Source organism: Rutilus rutilus, assembly GCF_951802725.1.
Source record: "Rutilus rutilus genome assembly, chromosome: 22".
NCBI classification, from domain to species: Eukaryota; Metazoa; Chordata; class Actinopteri; order Cypriniformes; family Leuciscidae; genus Rutilus; species Rutilus rutilus.
In genome coordinates this window covers 28,455,559-28,476,285 of record NC_140227.1, presented here as the reverse complement: position 1 = coordinate 28,476,285, position 20,727 = coordinate 28,455,559, and the positions used below count along the sequence as shown (strand labels likewise).

The 20,727-nt window shown below is 36.6% G+C and overlaps 2 protein-coding genes across 3 annotated transcripts in view; both read right to left on the bottom strand.

Annotated features, from left to right (window-relative positions):
- Positions 1-4,873: 4,873 nt before the first annotated feature.
- On the bottom strand, positions 4,874-18,089 carry mfsd4aa (major facilitator superfamily domain containing 4Aa). The gene is made up of 10 exons (XM_084394929.1): positions 17,726-18,089; positions 15,362-15,560; positions 13,118-13,354; positions 11,474-11,639; positions 11,196-11,311; positions 10,922-11,095; positions 9,323-9,470; positions 7,016-7,086; positions 6,809-6,929; positions 4,874-5,129 (listed from the first exon to the last, which is right to left on the bottom strand). The coding sequence occupies exons 1-10, from the start codon at positions 17,959-17,961 to the stop codon at positions 5,014-5,016; spliced, it is 1,584 nt and encodes a 527-aa protein (XP_084251055.1). The 5' UTR covers positions 17,962-18,089; the 3' UTR covers positions 4,874-5,013.
- Positions 18,090-19,463: 1,374 nt separating this feature from the next.
- cdk18 (cyclin dependent kinase 18) overlaps positions 19,464-20,727 on the bottom strand; it is a 54,797-nt gene continuing 53,533 nt past the window's right edge. Inside the window, exon 16 of one of the 2 annotated variants that reach the window (XM_084396028.1) lies at positions 19,464-20,649. In XM_084396028.1, the coding sequence (XP_084252154.1) occupies positions 20,615-20,649 (35 nt within the window). In that variant the 3' untranslated portion in view covers positions 19,464-20,614. The remainder of the gene's footprint in view (positions 20,650-20,727) is intronic. The other variant, XM_084396029.1, reaches the window with a different exon arrangement.

Genomic DNA, 20,727 nt, shown 5'->3' with positions numbered 1-20,727 from the left:
GGCGCTAGCTTAGCTTAGCATAATGAATGGAATCCTTTGTTGCCAGCTAGCATGTCCTGAGTAAAAGTGATATAAAAAATATAAAAAAAACACCTAATTACTTCTTGTGGCCTGCGTATTCACAACAAGTACAAATAGCGATGCAGATTAACACTAGGCGATTTCCTAGGCAGATATTGACTTATGTATTAAGGACTATATTAGGGGGAAGCACAGGCGAAGCACTGCTACTTGGGCGTGAAATCTCTGCGCCCAAGTAGCAGTGCTTTGCCTGTACTTCCCCCTAATATAGTCCCAAGTCAATATCTGCCTAGGAAATCACCTAGTGTTATCTGCATCGCTATTTGTACTTGTTGTGAATACGCAGGCCACAAGAAGTAATTAGGTTTTTTTTTTTTTTTTTTTATATCACTTTTACTCAGGACATGCTAGCTGGCAACAAAGGATTCCATTCATTATGCTAAGCTAAGCTAGCGCCGACCCTGTCAAACTAAAACAATGCCTGCACTGAGACAAAAATGCATTTGCCCACCTATCTAAATGTAGGAAAGAAGGTGAATAAGCCCTATTTCAAAAAACGGTGGAGTGTTCCTTTAATGTTCAACAGAAGAAAGAAACTCATAAACATTTGAGGGTGAGTAAATGACAATCAATTTAATTTTTGGATAAACTATCCCTTTTTACACAAATCTTAAGTTGTATTTAACCCAGAACATTCTTTTCATGTAATATGTATCATCAGCATAGATTATAAAAGCTAGAATCTGTATTCAGATCAAGTAGAAAACAGATCATATGAAATATTGTTTACTCATACTTTCTAGTACTATCAGTTAATATTTTCAGTCTGTATGCATAAATCAAGAATAGGAACATTTTGTTTCATTTATTAGCTGCCATTGTAGTTTAATTCTGCAAATATCTAACATTTATTTTGTTCGTTTTTTTTTTTTTAACTGTTGTTTCAAACCTGCATGATACAAATTTGATGTTTTGCAGAATGTCTTTTCCATACACAAACATCAGTTAATTAATTAATATGTAAAATGTAAATGTATGATTTGTGCTTTATATTTTTTCTGATGCACTGTTTTCTGGGATGAAGAGACCGAAATTTAAACAATTAACTACTCGACACTATAAATTGTGATATTTTTTTGGACCTTGAAAGTATCAATCATCCGCTTTCTTTGTATGGAAAAAGAGCAGCTTGGACATTCTGCAAAACCTCTCTTTTTGTGTTCCACGGAAGAAAGAAATTCATATTTGTTTGTTTTTAGGCGGGTTTTTAACTATTCCTTTAAGGAAATGAGTTAATTGTACATACAGTAACACGTGATGGGGTGTCAGTAGCATTGTGCTGTTGTTTTGTAGTATTTTCACTTTGACCTGTAGCGTCTTCATTTGTATTCCTGCAGCATTCAGACTGAGTTTGATTGCTCTTGCCTGTATCGTGAGCACTGCACATGCAATTGCCTTCTCATCGAGGGGATCTTGAGTTGCTTAATGCCTTTTACATTTTGAATAATGGATTTTGTGCAGTGTGCAATGACTTTTTTAACCTGTTTCCATTATTTTAGTTTAATGCTCTCTTACCCATGTAGTAGATTATTCTTTTTTTTTTTTTTTTTACGAGAAAGCAGCTTAGTTTGACTGCACATTTTACTTCATTAAATAGTCATTTGTTTTGTTTCTATGAAAATTCACATTTTTCTCTGTAGGATCAAATGGGTTTGTTATATGTGTTTAGCTTTTAAACAATGATGTCGTATGTTTTTTTTTCCTTCTCTGTTTGCTTGAGTTTTGTTTTCCCCCTGAGCACATTTAACTATTGTAGCCGTACTGAACATCTGTTGTACTTTAATGTGAGTCTAAAGCACTTAAACTTTTTTCCTCTTACCGGCACTTTGTGTTTTTTTTAGAATCTGTTGTAAAACTAATCTCATCTTATTAGTGACTCCACCGCCCCAAACACTCACATTTTGGTTTTGGATCAACATTTGGAAACTATGCATTCAAGCTATTTGCTGCACAGAGATTTTATAATGAATTTAAAGACTTTCTGGCATGATTAAAAAAAAGAAAATCATGATTACTTTATCGATTACTAACAGTATATTTTCTCTTACTTCAAAAAGTCTAAAAGCCCTGTTTTTTACTACACTTGAAAATAAATGTAGAGAAATTGCACTTTTCACGAGTAGGGTATACTTTTCTTTTCTTTTTTTTTAAAGCAATTAAGGCTAATGATGATCTTTTAGAGAGAACTATTGTGTTAAATAAAATATTGTCTTAACATTGTTAACATGGCATGAAAAGTAATTGATATTCAATTAATTATAGAAATAATTATTTACTGTTATTATGTAACATTTAGCTGTTCCGCTGTGCTTAAAGGGATAGTTCACCCAAAAATGAAGATTAATAGAGTAATCATTAATTACTCACCCTCATGTTGCTACCCTGGAAATCCAGAGTTCTCGCGAGAGCACAAGTTGAATTTGCTCAGCGAGTTTACTCTGGTGTCTAGTAATGATGCTCATTAAATATGCCCTTGTATCCGAGCTGCACCAATCACATCGGGTTATCTGATATAGGCGGGCCAGAGGCGAGCTAAACAGATGATGACAGCGCTGTGACGGCGAAGTCATTAGTAAACATTGCAAGATGGCTATGGATGAACACCAGTTGTTTGAAACGGCTTTGGCCGCTACAATGAACGAGTTAGACTTGGCTTTTTATCTAAAAGAGGAACAGAAGACGGCGCTCGAATCGTCTCTTTGCAAAGAGGACGTTTTTGCTGTTTTGCCGACCGGATACGGCAAGAGTCTAATCTACCAGTTAGCTCCGCTGGTAGCTAAGCGTATGGGGCTTGTTGTGATTGGTCGTAGTGTTATCCAATTGCGTGCAGTGAGATTTTCAAATGCATGCTTGGTGCCGCCCCTCGAGCTGGGCGATTTTCATTAGCCGATGCCAGACCATTAATCTTTCAGATTTAGGTCTGGATTTCCAGGCTATCATGTTGCTCCAAACCTGTAAGACTTTCTTTCATTCATCTTCGAAACACAAATGAAGATCTTTTTATAGAAGCCTAAATTAAATCTGTTCATCATATAAAGCGATCAAGTCTCTTCAGAAAATTTGGACTAAACCGCTCAATTCATATGGATTAGTTTTACGATCTCTTAATGAACTTTTTGAAGCGTCAAAGTGGTAGTTGCGTAGCTGTCAATGGAGGGACAGAAATCTCTCAGATTTCATCAAAAATATCTTCATTTGTGTTCCGAAGATGAACGAAAGTCTTACGGGATTATGAGTAATTAATGACATCATTTTTATTTTTGGGTGAACTATCCCTTTAAGAGCCTATTAGCACATGATGTTCAACCATTGCAAAAATAGAACATTCTATAAAATTGTGACATTATTTGGACTTTTCAGTAGAATGACAGAATAGACATTTACATAATCTCATTCCACTGTCAATTTGCACACTATATTCTTATCAACATGACTTTTTTTTCCCCATTGACTACAAACCAACATATGGGCCAAAGAAACTATCCTCTGGTGTGTGAAAAATGAAGTGTGTAATTTGTATTTCACTTTTATTGTTGCTAAAACCATATTCCGACATTTTCCAAATTCTGATAACGGAATAAAAGGAAAACGCTATACGCAATAGAAAATTAAACAACATATAATAATGTGTTTAATATCTTAAATATCCTTCTGAGGTGGACAAACTTTTTCTGCAGAAAAACTTTTAGATTCCTATTTTATACCCTATTCATGGAAAGTGCCGATGCTAAACTTTAAGACACTGCCCTGTAACAGAATCAGATTTTCTCATCCTCTAAATGTCATGTCTGCACTGTATTTTGAACATCATGAGCAAAACTATGTGAAAAAAAGAAAAAAAAAGGATGATGTTATAATCAAAAGTGTGACATTTAACTGTAATGGTACAATATTGACACCAAATGTTTTCAATATTTTTGTGCAAATGTATTTTCAGATCATCTCTCTCTACCAGCTCAAATGTTTACAAATATATGTTCATTGGCGTACCTGTTGTACTAATCTGTGGATGTTGGAAGGGAAGCAAGATTTCTATAAAAAACAAAACAAAAATGTATAACTTTTTTTTGGCCTGTGTCTTCATCAAATACAGCTGCAGAAGGCTGACCTCATTTATGCAGCAATTGTGTTAACGTTAGCATGTTTGACACCTGCGTAAACCAGAAAAAACAAATACAGTTTTACCCAGGCCAAGAGAAATCCGCTGACACATCAACCTCTCACAATCAGGCTCGCCCACCTGAACGCTGAGGTCACTGGCTTTAGAGGGACCGTCGGACCTGAAGCCACACAACACAATACCAGGAAACTTTTCCAGGAAGACAGTAGGATGTCCTTTTTTGACCTTTAGCTCTTCACCACAAACGTGTTACGAGCGCATCGGCTTTGGCAGAGAACTGATCGACTGATTTGGCAACTGATCTGTGCATTAGACGGAGCGTCAGTAGGATTTGAATGAGGTTACGAAGAACAAAATTAATGCAATCCACCCAAATTATTCAGAATCATGGAGTTGCTTTAAAGGAAAACATTGTAGGGCCTTTACATTGCAAATACGTTACTTTGATCCAATAAGAACCCATCTTCTTCAAGCACCAGCTATATTCAATTGCTGATTGGCTGACAATAAACACGAAACCATTTCTTGTTAGAAAAGTTTTTGTATTGCACATAACATGACATTGCAGCCATCAAGTATGATTAGATTATTACATTTGTACATTCATTCATCAAAAACATTTAAATACAAAAATAAACCTTTGGTTCAAGATCTCTTAACACTCCATGTTGGTTTTGTTAGCTGTGAAATCAATGATTTTCATGACTGTAGGATATGTTTGATCCTGTCCCATTATCGATGGGAATGTCCCTGAGTCAACGACACTATTGCCCCTTTGCCCCGGTCATTACTTTCATCCAGCTTCTCCGTTGTTAAGGATCGATGGGTTCTTTCCGCTTTGACATGTCCCATGAGTTCGGCACCGCAGCAGAACAGGTCTTGATCCCATTTTGCTCAAGTCTTTCCGTATAGGAGTTATCGGGGAAAGCTGTAAAATAATCGAGAAAATGCGTTAGAAAGTGACCTCTGCGTCTCACAGATGAATGATGAGAAGTGTTATCTGATAAGCCAAACCAGGGATGGGCAACTTCGGTCCTGGAGGGCCACTGTCCAGCTAACCCTGATGAAACTCACCTGTCTGTAGTTTTCTAGTTCACTCTGGTTCAGGTGTGTTCGATTGGTTAGTTCGATTAGTGGCCCTCCATGACCGAACTTGCCATTCCTTAGACCAGTGGTTCCCAAACCTGTCCTGGAGTACCCCCAACACTGCACGTTTTCTTTGTCTCCCTAATCAAACACACCTGATTCAACTCATCAGCTCATTATCACATGGGTTAATGAGCTGATGAGTTGAATCAGGTGTGTTTGATTAGGGAGACAAAGAAAACGTGCAGTGTTGGGGGTCCTTCAGGACAGGTTTGGGAACCACTGCCTTAGACCAAACAGTACTGGTTTTAGCTCACAGGACAACACTATTTTTATTCAACATGGCACCCTCAACGCCAAGGTCATAGCTTCGACACAAGTAAGCTGCTTTGATTAAAAGTATCCGCTAAATCAGGGGTGTCAAACTTACAGCCCGGGGAATGATTTGAACAATGCATAAAAACAGAGACGCACCAGTCGACCGGCCATAAATCTGAATGGTTTTAAGTTTTATTTTGGCCGATCTCTATTACAGACTTGCACACAAACTGCTTTGCAATCTTTTCCCAAAATGTAATTTGTGTGGGAACATTACATCTTAATATTAATATTAATGAATATTACATCATAAGTCTGTAAACAGGATGTCAACAGTGGGGAGACGCTGAAGACGGATGCAAACAGGACAACACAGCAGAGCAAAAACTGTACCAGGCACAGAAATCTCAGTTTGTGAAATATAGGAAAAAATATATATAAATATTGAAGTAGGGGTCTATATGAATGTATCTATGAAAGGGAACTGTCTTCACCTCCATATAAAGTGGTGTTTATAGACGCAGCGCTGCTTTGTGGACAGCAATGAACAAGGAAACGCGATATTGCTGCTGTTCCATAAGCGCCACCTACTGACAGAGAGTGAAGTTGCAGTTTCATTCAGTCTGTCTGCTGTTTTTGTGCAGGTCTCTTCTAGCATAATTATAGCATAATTTAATTTCACAGAACAAAAGTCAGACCATTCTGTTTTTTGCTTTAAATCTTGAAATTATACAATCTAATTTAAACAATTTGCTACATGTGTAACATCTTTGTTTGGATCTTGATTGAATTAAGTGGTTACCTCATTTCAAATGGCTACAGATATTATAGAGCAAATAAACAACAAATAAATGTACTTAAAGAAATTTGCAACCGATATCAGAATTGGCCAATTTGCTTATAAAAAAAATCGGAATAATCCATGAAAAATCATTCCTAATAAAAAAATAATAATAATGATAATAATAATAATAATTAAAAAACAGTTTTCACGGAGCAGTGTGTTTTATTAATTTGTAGTTTGTATGGTTAATAATAATGTAGGCTCATTTTCAGTGTATTAGGTTTTAAAAAAGGTTCTATATTATTATCATTATTATATATGTTATGTTTTTCTCGACCTAAAATGAGTTTGACACCCCTGCACTAAATGCATTAGAAATGCATTATGAGCGACTATGTGCGTTCAGAGAGTCAGCGCACCTTCCGTGACGTTTTTGTGACTTTGCTGGACGAAGAACAGCAAAACGAAGGATACGAATCCCAGGCAGCCGAAGATCATTCCGCACAACAGGAAGCTGAAGCTGCCTTGATTGTGCATCACCTGAGGGAGGAACGAGACTCAAATCAGTACGATTACATCACGACATTCCGACACTGCATTCCCAATGCAATGCAAGTCGGACCTACCGAACCCACGAGCACCTGGAGTACCATCTCTCCCATCCCTGCGCTGGTCACCAGGACCGCGGTGGCACAACCTGAGGATGACACACAACAGTCAACTTGGATTTTCATCTGGCAATAAGTATAAAAATACTTCAAAAAGATTGTTGCCAATGAAATGTAATGACAATTGTACAAAACTTCAGCTAATGACGTTAACTTGCGAGTTAACAGCATGCGAGTTGGGGAAAAACCCAAATGGTATTTTTCTAAAAAAAAATTCCGATTGTGATTTAAAATGCGATTTAAAAAAAAAGGTACTTGTATGTAGATATGCACAATTTGGCAGAGGATTTTGTGATATGAAAATTACTAAGAAAAATAATAATAATTGTAATAATATTTACCCCCCCCCCCCCCAATTTTTTATTATTATATATATATATATATATGTGTGATATTTCAGTTTTTCTTTTTTAATAAATGTGCAAAAATGTCAACAATTCTGTGTTTTTCTGTCAATATGGGGTTCTGTGTGTAAAAATGAAAAAAAAAAAGAACTTAAATTATTTTAGCAAATGGCTGCAATATAACAGAGTGAAAAATTTAAGGGGGTCTGAATACTTTCCGTACCCACTGTGTATATGTGTGTATATATATATTTATTTTTTACTGTAAAATAAAATCGAGCATTTAAGAAAAGTAATATATGATGATAATTGTATTTTACAGTACAACTGTACAATTACAATACTATGGCTGTCTTAATTTCTTCATTTTCAAACGTTAAACGATCAAGCAACCGCAAACATTAAAGCTTCTCTTTCGCTCACAAGCTTGAAAAAATGGTTTGGCGCATATTGCGTTCCCAAATGCACATTATAAGATTAACCCAAAATAACCTTCAAAGTCAAACACGCAGTACATTTACTAAATGTAATTTGATTATTGCAATATCGCACTTTCGGTTTTATTTCGTTTAATCGTGCAGCCCTCCGCAAACTCACACTGCATTTTTAAGGCAGGTCCATTTAAAGGGTTAGTTCACCCAAAAATGAAAATTCTGTCAGTAATTACTCCCCCTCGTGTTGTTCCAACCCCGTAAGACCTTCGTTCATCTTCGGAACACAAATTAAGATATTTTTCATGAAATCTGAGAGCTGGCTCACTCCTCCATAGACTTCTAAGACACTGTAACTTGCTGGCCCAGAAAATGTATTAAAGAGATCGTTAATATAGTCCAAGTGACTCCAGTGGCTCAATCTTAAGTTTATAAAGCGGCGAGAATACTTTTTGTATTATATAATAATACTCTTTGGCCTCGAGTCTTTTCACGTAGTGTTTTTGCGCAGCGCGTCTGTGTTGTTCGTCACACGCATCACACACATGACCAGCGTCGGCTAATAGTGAGTCTACGTGGTGACGTGCAACACAGACGTGCTGCGCAAAAACACTTCGTGAAAAGACTCGAGGCCCAGAGAGAAGGAAATGAATAGTGGAATAAAGTCGCTATTTTTGTTTGTTTTTGCGCACAAAAAGTATTCTCGTCGCTTTATAAACTTAAGATTGAGCCACTGGAGTCACTTGGACTATATTAACAATGTTTTTAATACATTTTCTGGGCCAGCAAGTTTCAGTCACATAGAAGCCTATGGAGGAGTGAGCCAGCTCTCAGATTTCATCAAAAATATCTTAATTTGTGTTCCGAAGATGAACGAAGGTCTTACGGGGTTGGAACAACATGAGGGTGAGTAATTAATGACAGAATTTTCATTTTTGGTTGAACTAACCCTTTAACCCACTGATGATGTCTCTATCAAAAAAACTGACTGGCTCTTTTAGCTCAAAGCAGCGATGGGATTTCTCCCATTTATTTTGCTTCAAGTGGTTCATCTCATCTTTGGATTCATATGCATGTTTAACATCTGCGACAGCTGCAACCGTTCATTTCAGGTCCAGATCTGCAGGATATTTTTAATGATACTTTTAATCACTCTACCCTAACCAAACCCCCAAAGTTGCAGCGTACAGAGAGCGCTCGGTAATTAGCCATTTATTTCGAAATAATTCCTCCCAGAAGCTTTGACCGCTGGGTTTAAAAAGGATCGTCTCCGCTGTAAGACACAAGACCTGTCAGGCCGAACCTTCCAATAAAGCCAAAGGCCAACAGCGAAGAATTAAACAGGGCGGCTCCTGTTGCCTTCGTCTCGGCAGTAAACCTTGAGTAAATACTGCACAACCACCAATGGCTACAGTCAAATCAATGAAAGCCGTAGAAAAGAAGGCGATTTAACATTGCCGGAGACAGCGGCGGTCCATCTGTCGCAGTACCTTTGTACTCCAGGATGTCTTCGGTGAGCGCTAGCATGCAGGGGAAAATACTGCTTATAGACAGGCCGAGACCGCAGGTGCCGATGAAGAGGAACACACTGCTGTTGTAGAAGATCAGCAGCAGAAGAAGTGTGACTATCACACCCACCTACGACAGAACACAAGGGAGAGGATTTGCATTTGGACGCGCTCCAGCAACAAAGCCTTTATTGTTTGAGGTGAACACCCCTGCTTTATCTGCCGAGGAACGGAAATTAAACGGCCCGCTGTCATAAACTTTTGGCGCAAATAAAAGCGTGACATGACAAAGGACCAGATTAACAATGTCCCAACTGGACGGGGCAGAGCAGGATGCAGAATAAGGATGTTTGGTTTCCCTTGGTGCATCGTGAGTGACACACCTTTTTTTTTTTTGATAGTGTAAACCACTTTTATAGTCCACTGGATTTAACAAGAGTCTGTGAAGTGACTAAGGAGAGATTGCAGTGGACTGATAAATGATGTTTCGCTAAGCTCCGCCTCCTCTTGGTTACCGTTGCCAAATCAGACAAGTTTCACAGGTCGTCACATAAGAGTGAACTTGGAAATTTCCATTACATTTCTACAACGCATTCATTATGATACTGTGTACTGATGATCAAAACTGCCAAAAGATTCAAATAAATAAATAATAATAATCATAATACTTACTTAAAATAATAAATAAGTAACATTCTTTATATTACATTAAAATTTTATATTTTTTATTCATTTACTATGAGCATATTAGTTTATTTCTGTTCATTTTCACAAGTTCACTTTCACCATTGGGCAAAAGTTTTGAAAAAAAGTTATATTCTGCTCACCAAGGCTGTATTCATTTGATCAAAAATACAGTAAAAACAGTAATATTGTTTTTTCTATGTCAATATATAGTTAAATGTAATTTATTCCTGTGATGCAAAGCTGAATTTTCAGCATCATTACTCCAGTCTTCAGTGTCACATGATCCTTCAGAAATCATTCTAATATGATGATTTGCTGCTCGAGAAACATTTCTGATTAATATCAATGTTGAGAATTTTGATGCTTAATATTTACACGGAAACCGTGATTTACTACTTTTCAAAAGTCTGGAGTAAGTAAGATTTTAAAGAAATGAATACTTTTATTCAGCAAGGACGCATTAAATTGATCAAAAGTGACATTTAATAATAATGATAATAATAATATAAGATAATAATAAATGTTTTTTAGCAGAATATTAGAATGATTTCTGAAGGATCATGTGACACTGAAGACTGGAGGAATGATGCTGAAAATTCAGCTTTGATCACAGGAATAAATATATTCAAACAGAAAATTGTTATTCTAATTTGTAATAATATTTCAAAAGATCACAGGTTTAGTGTATTTTTGATGAAACAAAAGCGGTTTTGGTGCGAATTAGAGACTTTTTTTTAATTCTCAAAAAAATTCTCTCCCCCCCCCCCATAAAAAATATTACTGACCCCAAACTTTTGGACGCTAGTTTATATACCACGTGTCTTACAATTATAAGTGACTTAGCAACAACGTTTTCCACATTTGATCAAATAATTCCCATGGAAATGCACACACCTGATTGACGATGAGCATTCGGATGGGTTTAAAGTGGTAAGACAGAGGTATGGCGGACAGGCGGCCGACGGTAATCGCCGCCCAGAAGACGCAGGTCAAGTACCCGGCGGTCTTGTGAGGTAGATCCATAGGGGGCGCCACTGCGTAGCTGTACACGAAGCCTGTGTATGAGCCCTGAGGAGCGAGACATTCAATAATACATGAGTTCAAGTAATTAAGCAAATGCTCTTAAATTACAGAGCTGAAACGGCTGTGAAGTGCTAATCCTGCTTACCACTATACCGTCAGAAAAGAAGAGCACCAGACCCCCGAGGACATGGATCCAAAAGAAAGACGGAGGAAAGCTGTTCGCGTTGCCAAGGAGACAGCAGCTGAACAAGCCTGTATGGCCTGTAGAGACAGACAGAAGAGCGGGAAGATTACAACAACATCCTTTCTGGCTGTTATGAACATCTAACGGCATGTTTCTGACTTCATGCACTTTCGATCGCGTTCATGTCTGATCCAACACGGTAATTATTTCATCAACGTCAGTGGTGCAGGAGTGCTTACTTCTGGAAGACTCTTTCTGATGTCCAGCGTCTTCTGTCAGACCTGTGGTTCCCCAGGTTTTCAGCGCTAGCACGTCTCCATCTAGTAAACGTCGACTGGGGTCCGATCCGCATGCGAACAACCGCTCATAATACATCAGGATGAATATTGCGACGGGTACTGGGAGCTACACGAAGACAAGGCAGAGTATAAAGACGGGAACAGTTAGGGATTTCTGATTCATTATGGAATCGTTCTTTTGAACAGGTGTTCTTCACCTTCATCTTCTAGAATACGTTTTAATACGTTTTGGGAGATCATTTTTAGTCCATCTCTGCAAAACGGACTTCAGGGTAGCAGATGGACTAAAAATAAACTCCAAAAACGTATTAAAACGTATTCTAGAAGATGAATTCTTCAAGCAGTGGTAGAAGAGGATCTGGAGCTGGTCCTTCAAGAGTCACTCTCAATCTGTCTGTCTATAAAGCCTATAAAAAAACAGTCTTCATGTATTTTACAACACTTCAGCTTGTGATTCTTATTAACGGGGTCATTTTTTAGGATTCTTTACCTAACCCAAGTCTATGAGATCCTGACACCTTGCACTTCTGGAGACTCCAGGTAAGGCTGCAGCTCTGGAAAATGGTGGCGCTGGAAACTAAAGGGTTCCTGATGGTTTCACACTTAATTCTTCACCATAATTCTTCATTCTTTTGCAGTTAACATGTGTCTTTTCTTCTCCACCTGTATTTGTCTGACCCAATGAGCATTTCACTGTCCAATGGTCATGCCTTAACTGCAATCTTTAATATTGCATTCTTCTCATGGGGATTTAATAATTTTTGACTTTTCAGTCTTTGTTAAATCTCTTTTTTGGCTTATTTTATCTGTAATAGAAAACTTGCCTGAAAATAAGACATTTTTCATTTCCAGCCTTCATGAACAATTATATATCACTTATAAATGATTAAATACAAAATTAATAGTAGTTATTAAGATTAATTTTGGTTTGGAATTGGCAAAATATTCCTGGAAATAAAATATGATCAGAAAATCAGCGTGCCTAATAATTCTGCACGCACTGTGTATATATATATATATATATATTTCTATGTCATCTCTGTCGGACAGTAATTAGCTAGCGAAGTAGATTTACTTATTGTAGAGTTAACGAAAGTTATCATGAGCATTGTAATGTTTGAAGCGCATATCATAACAAATGTCAGTAGACCGGGAAGATTTTAAAACGAGCGGTTCATTCATAAATCTGTAAGATCTTACTGTACATGCTGTGGAAATGCAAACCGGAAGACAGAACACAAAGCTGAAGAGGGGGCGGGGCTTCATAAGGTCTATATTGCCCAGGTGCGTCAGTTATACTATCACTATTTATCTAGTTTAGTCATTAGACATTATAGCCAGTGTTTATGCAGACATGTTTGATGGAGTGCAGTCGCCAAGGTGACAATCTTAGTTCATTTCTTTTATTCAAATACTCTCCCAGCTGGCTCTTCCTCTGACATTAGAGCTGAATGAGCATTTAGTCTGCACACTAACCGTACACAACCTCAATATCACGCCGCCATTCATACGATAATCCATTAGCTAGTGTTCTGATGGCACGCCACTCTTAAAAACTCAAACCTCAAGACAGATGGATCTTACATTGATGATAGCCATGATCCAGAAGGCGTAGGAAACGTTGGTCACCACCTCTCCCTCGGTGTGGAGGTGGACACTGGACACGTTGTGCACATGTCTGCCAGCGAGCCTGTTCCTCAGATGAGTTAATGATGTTGCATTGACACTGCTGTTCCCAATCACGCAGCTGGTCTCAGACAGGAAGGGGTCAGCGATGAGGGGACTCACTAACGCCCCGAGACCTACAAAGAAGTGAAGGGCCTGGAAGAGATCAGAGACAACCCAGATAAACAGGAGAATCAAAAGAGGGATGTTCGTTTTCTGACACAAGATTCTCACAAAAGTTTTTAAAGCAACTTTATAAAACACAGTTCTAGAGTCTGATTGGATGCGTGTTTAAAGCTGTTATTAAATTAAATTATATTATTTATTGAACATTGATGTGTTATCCAGTGTTATTTTAGCATTATTTATATTCTATTAGTTTTTATTAATATTTTTAATTCGCTTTTTATTTTCAGTTTTAATGCCATATTTGATAAAAAATAAAAAATAATGTATATATTTTCTCGTAATATTAATATTTAGGTTTAATGTATTTTTTTTTATTTCTTTATATTATTATTTCTTTGTATTTTTTCACACACACACACACACACACACACACACACACACACACACACACACACACACACACACACACACACACACACACACACACACACACACACACACTAATTTCCATTTAGTTTTTCACCTAATATTTTTTATTTTATTCTATTTCAAATTGTATTTTAGCTTTATTTCAATTAACTTGCATGGTTTTGATAGCTTTAGTTAACAATAATAACCCTGATGTTTTTTTAATATTGATATGTTTTAAACAGAATAAACCCCTAAGGATATGCACTAGAGTAATTTTACCACTCTACTTGAACCCAACTACACCAGGCATTAACCATGGTAAAATCATTAAGTCATGCCTTTCTGTGTCATATTGTTTCAATATCAGAATCAGTGTGTGAAAGGAGATCGATTATGGTTTTTTCCTTTACAAAAAAAAAAAAAAAATCTACTAATCATATATAACTGGTACAGCAACGTCACACGGGTTTGCTTAAATATTTCTTATTGTTAAGCATTTTTAACCCTTTTGTATACTGAGGGCGTGCTTTCTTTTCTTTTTTACTTGGAACAGAATGTAGTTTACAGTACCAATTTTTTAAATGTCGGTGAAATCTTTGAAATGAGAATGAACTGGTTCTGTGAGCGCCTGACTGAATCCTATTGGCCAAGGGGAGAACGACTGCTGCTATGACTGCTATTCTTTATTAGTTTTTTCCACAATTGCAACATCGCCTTGTCTCGTCGTTAAAGTAGTGCATATTTATATATAACCATTTGAAGTATATTGTATGTTTTATACTCAGAGAAAATAGACTGTATTTGACTGAAATACCAGAATCTAATCTAGATAGCGGGGTGAATGTTTATATGGTAGTCAGTGAATGGAACGCTGAATATCATTTTGACTTTAATACGATTTTTCCAGTAAATAAGCAAGAATAAACTTGGTGTCCTCCAAGATTCCTATTCTTTCTGACAACAAAGCACTTGAATGCGACGAGCTTGTAATCACGACTTCAGAAGTGGGACATTTCCGATACAGCATAGCATAAAAGGCATTTGAGGGATGAATGAAAAACACATCAGCTCAAATTGTGTGTGTGTGTGTATGCATATAAAACAAACTTTTATGTTAGATGCGATTAATCACGATTAATCGATTTGACAGCACTAACATAGTCATTTCTAAAAATATATTTTAAACTATATAATAAGCTAAACTTTCTAACTTTTCTTGTTTTACTTGTTTGTTGTACAGTTTTACTGTAGTTTTGATCAAATAAATGCAGACCTCTTCTCAAGGTCTCAAGTTTCCATGTTTATTTAATTTGAAAGAAAGGGTTCAAACCCTGGCCTAATATGTAACAGTATGTTTTTTTCTAAACAAACCAAGCAAAATTGCTTTCAGTGATCAACATGCTTTTGGAAAGCGCATCTCTGGCATTTTCATAATAACTCCTATAGTTCTCCTTTTGTAAAAGTCAAACAGGTTTTTCTAGGGTGAGTAACTAACAACAGCATTTTCTGTTTAAAGCAAATGATCAGAGTACATTGCGTGTAAGGGATTCATTTAGACGTGAATGGAAGATTTGTGTCACAAAACTTCAGACAAGATACTATTGTCTGACTGAGTACACTGACCTGCAGAAAAACAGTGGAGTCTTTCTGGTAGATCTTGACCAGTTGTAGGTTCGATATGGTGTCAATGATGCCCATGGCAAGACCAGACAACGCCATGGCAAACGCCAACAGGAGCAGCTTATGGCATAGTGGGATGACAGCAAAAACCACAGAGATGATGAGCGTGGACGCTGCCAAAGCTGACAAAGAACTCACAAGCCTGAGACAAACACATAACACATTGTGTTTTAATCAGAAGGCGACAGTAATAGTAGTCAGGGTTGGGTGGCATGTAGAATACGCAAACGCATTTCTGTAGGGTTAAAACCTTTTTAAAGTGGAAAAACTGAGCATGTTTAGTAGTAAAGTGTATATATGTGTTATAAAGTAAAGTTTCAAACAGATCCCGCCTGAAACACCCTCAGGTGAGCCTTTTGACAAAAAAAAGTTGTTCTGTCAGGCGTCAGGTGAAAAAGACGTACTGCTAAATGTATTATAAATGCATTAAAGTATAACTCAAGTACATTTTTAATACATTTAATAGTACGTCTTTTTCACCTTGGCCCAATTCAGTTCTGTTTACATGGCTTATCAAATGCTGCTTCTATTGATAGTGGGTACGTGACTCTAGTTTACTTTCTTCCAGTTTCATGATGCCACAAACTGTATTACCATAAAGCAAAACAGGCAAAAGTAAACATTTAAATACATTCAGGACTGTAAAATAAGAGATAAAGATCAACCATACACAAATCCACAGAGATAAAGTATAATATGACTATCTGTAATGAAAAAAAACCCCACAAAAATAGGTTCTGCAACTACTCTGACTCCAAGTTTCCAAATAAAAGCAATTAAAGGGTCAAAACACAACTAAAGCAAGAGAAAGAGAGCACTATCTATTACTACAGCCATGCTCGCTGCTATTTGCATGGTTTTACCTATTTTCAAGTTAATACGTGGACAATTTCCGTGGTACAGTCTTAGTTAGAACTGTAGGGTAACCAACAAAACAAACTGTAAACAAATATATAGGCTAACTATGCCATGGAAATGTTTGTGTGTACATATAGCTGTAAAACCTACTCAGTTCTTCCTTGAATGTGAAATTAAGTCACTTTAAAAGAGCAAATATTGTTCCAAACCTTTCCTGCGAAAAGCATTTTTGCAACACTTACAAAAATAAACTTCACAAAAGTGAATTTCTTTATCTATCAGGGAAAACAACAGCAGGCCAGCGCGTGTTTTTATGGCTCCAGTCCCAGATAACTGAGAAAGCAAGACTTTAATGAGCACATGACCACTACAGACCGAGGCCATGGACGGGTTAGAAACTGAGCAGTCCCAAAAAAATGTGATATTGATATCTGTAACGATGATAAAGGCTGCCAACAATAGTTTACTATCATATTTAGGCTACATATGGGTAGGACACATTTAAATTCCTTGTCACATGAGGAAGTGAAAAAGATACATGATGAACAAAACATCTCACATTACAAGTTTAACATTCAAGACAACCATATCAGAAATGTCAAAGAAGTCTAGGGGAAGTCTAGGGGAAGTAAAACATGTATACTGTACTTTTTTTAAACAAATCTTATGCAAAGTATATGTATTACCAATAGAGAAACACAGTGTTGGGGAAAGTTCCTTTTAAAAGTAATGCATTATAATATTTTTATAATATAATATTATAACATTACTCCCTGAAAAAGTAACTAATTGTGTTTCTTAGTTACTTTTTATGGAAAGTAATGTGTTACATTACTTTTGCGTTGCTTTTTCTCACCTGGGCTGGACTTGCTTGTTTGTTTTTTAACAACAACAACAGAAAAACTTGTAAAGGCCTTTTCACACCAAAAGTGGCATGAATAAGTCCCAGGCTACAAAAATGCTTTTGTGGAATCCAGATTACAATACACACAAAGCAGTATGGTTTTTTTATTTCAGCCATTATACAGTAAATTATCAGCCATAATAAAAACAATTTCCAGCATAGGCTAAAATTGTAAATAAAAAAATAAAAAAATAGACAGATCTTTTTCAGTTCCTCTTTATTTTGAGGAAGTATGCTAGTAAATACTTTTCTTAAAACTTTAAAACCCACATATGTAAATACAATGTTATTTAAGGGAAGTTGACATAATGGTTAAAATATATGTTTATGCCAGAAAGTGTATCTCTTTAGGGGGTCACAATTTCTTTTTTTCTGATTTAAAATTATTTGGAATTTTATAAGTAGCCTACATTTTCTATATTCCATTAAGGTCATGAAGAATTGGGACATTTAAAACTGCAGTTTGACATGTCAACCACTCAAGAATGAAATAAATCAAATATAAATCTATTGCAAAAAACAGCTGTTTTCCTCAAAATACTCACGTTTTACTGAAGAAACCACCAATGGTGCTTCCAATAAAGAGGAAAAACTGTTGTGAGAAGAAGACCAGAGTGATCTCCTGTAGGGTGGACTGTGTCTGACATCTCAGGTCCAGAATGGTCGGACCCAAAAAAGCGACACAGAGCCCAAAACTGAAGAACACAATCCAGTATGTGAAAGTATGCTGCCAGTTACTGCGGAACAAAGCCCAGATACGTTCATTAAGCAGATGCTTCATACTGGAGAAAGTTTCTGAGGTGTTTCTTCAGCATTGACACAGCGCAGTTCACCATAGGGATGAGAAAACTTGATTGAGAGTCGCGTGTTCAGAGTGAACGCGGAGTGATGCTTAACCGATTCGCGAACGAGTTATTCATTGAAATCGGTTCTTTTGAAAGATTCGGTTAAACCGACTCCTTAGTGGAGACGCGTTGGTCAAACATTTTAGTAACGTTTTGCTTCAAGTGTGTTGGTGTTTTATATGTTTTTGTTTTTTTATGAGTCAAAGAAAATCCTTTGGAAATTATGATATTGTGGAGCCTGCTTTAGACATAAATTAAAATCAACAAAACACATCGGATTCCCAGCAACATTTGAGACAGCAGGCTATTACCAATATTCACACACAGTATTTGACTAAATATTTAATTATTCAGGAAGCGCTAGCCTACTGAGTGCGGACGTAAATTAGCAATTCTGCTATAATCCGGCTTGTTTACATTGTGTATTTTGCGCAAATGTTCATTAACATGCTTTGTCCCTATCAAATAAAAACTGGTCCAATTAAAGCGAATCGATTAGCTAAAATGATTCCATCACTGTCGGGAAGAGATCAGTGGTTGTGCCCAAAATAACACTATCGACTAGTAACTCAAGCGAACCGATTCACTAAAACAAAACGATTCACTAAAAAGATTCAAACATCCAAAGATTTCAGTGCAACAGGTGTGTGTCCCAACAGTTTGATCCTCCCACAGAATTCCTCATAAAACTAAAAGCCAAAATACAATTGAAGGTAAGAAATCACGCATGGTTGCTTGAGGCGTCTTTTGTATTTTGACTCTTTTCTGTTTTATATTTTCACATCCAGCGTACCGAATATATCTGACAGGTCCGACGAGTTCTAATAGGTTATGTCTTTTGTTACAGCTATGAACACAAACCCACTCTAATTTATACACAGGTTTATCTGGTTTTCCAAGTGACAGTAATCACTTATATGTTGCTTAGACCAAATCCTATTTTAAGTTTACTTTGTGAAGTGTAGGCTACTAATGACAAACGGCACCAATGATGCAAGACAATAAGACTATTGTTTGAGACGAGAGTCACTCCCATAGTTCAACTCAACTTCATAATTTATTTAGTTATTATTTAATTACTTTTGGCATTTTTGCAGTCACAATACATTCAGCTTCAGAATATCATAATAGAATAGACAAATCACACAAAATATTTAATATCACATTTCATACAAAAATCTAAATCTTTTATAAAACATTTAGACATCATCTAAGATCATTTAATACCGTAGTTTTTTTTTTTTTTCACTGAGAATAAAGAAAACACTTGTCAAAATACATATATTTATATATATTAATTCTTTTCAATAGAGTATTTAAAATATTTTCATTTACCACAAAACACATAAATTAGTCCCACCGCTGCAGTGATGTTAAATTAAATCATCATAAGTAATTAGAATTTTTTCCTTGTCAGTCATTCTCAATATTTCTGTTCCCGGGTGGCCTTTAAATGATCAAGCTTTTCATTTCTGTCCACTAGCATGTGCTCAGTGCCATTTACAATAAAGAGTCATAGTGCGCTAATTTAAAAAAAACTACAAGATACAGTAGGAGAAGGTGAACAACATTAGGTTTCAATTCCAGGACACTTGTATGCCATGTGCAAATGTGGAGTAGCAATTAGCCTAAATGGCAAAACTAATATCTGCATGTGCAATTACTTGAAAGGAGCAAGATCCTTGAGAAAATTTAAGTAGATGATTTTTCGAAAATTGGACCCCATCATCTCTTATGGTCTGCAAAAGGCACCTCTTGATGATTTCATAAATTAGTAACTAGTTAAAAGATGATGTAAGCGATTTTCTTTTGGAGTACCACAGCTCTTTTCTAGCCAATCAAAAACGGGCGGTCTAAAGACCCGTTCACACCAGTTTTGTCATCTGCTGTTTTAAATGCTCGAACTCTTTAAAGCAGGGTGGATTCTGATTGGCTTATAGTTATCGTCCATTTTGCTTTCAAAACAGTTAAAATCGCTTACAGCACCTTTAGTAGCTGAAGTTCAATGGTATCATGACATAATTCAAGTAATTCTCTATTCAATGGCTCAAATATTTATGATTTTTAATGCTTCAAAATCAACACTACTAAATGTTATAGTACTGAATGAATGTTTGTGAAATAAATCGTAATGTGCAGTGACTCATTAAACACGTGTGGCAAAACAAGTCAAACCTCAAACTGAAATGAAGGAAATTGAACTCAGTGGGAAAAGTACATGAAGCTACCATGTTACACGCACACGAATGAAAATACTAAATCAACTAGAACTTTCAGGTGTTCAGATCTACGTCTCCAGAAAGAGAAGAATCTAGACACACTTTAAATGCCTTTCCATAGAGCATCCTAGCTCTGAGCTTCAAGATCAGCATGGTTTTTAGGTTTGAAAGAGATTTGATTGAGGCTTGGTTACACTTTTATCCATCTCGTGTTATGATTTACTTCCATTCAGTCTGTTTTCTGAAGTCCAGACTGTAATGAATTGCCGTGTGTATGAATGGATGTGTGCATGCATGTTTTGGATGCTTTTTCCTTCATAATGATTTTGTTCTGCCGATCTCTTCATGGACACCACTTTGATTCTATTCCTCAGAATATGCTTTGTCTGCGGTTCTTGCCTCGACCTGGATTTGGAGAAAATGACCCCGTGTTAGAAAGAGTGCAGGTAAGTAAGTACTAATGCGTGATTTAATCTTACAGGT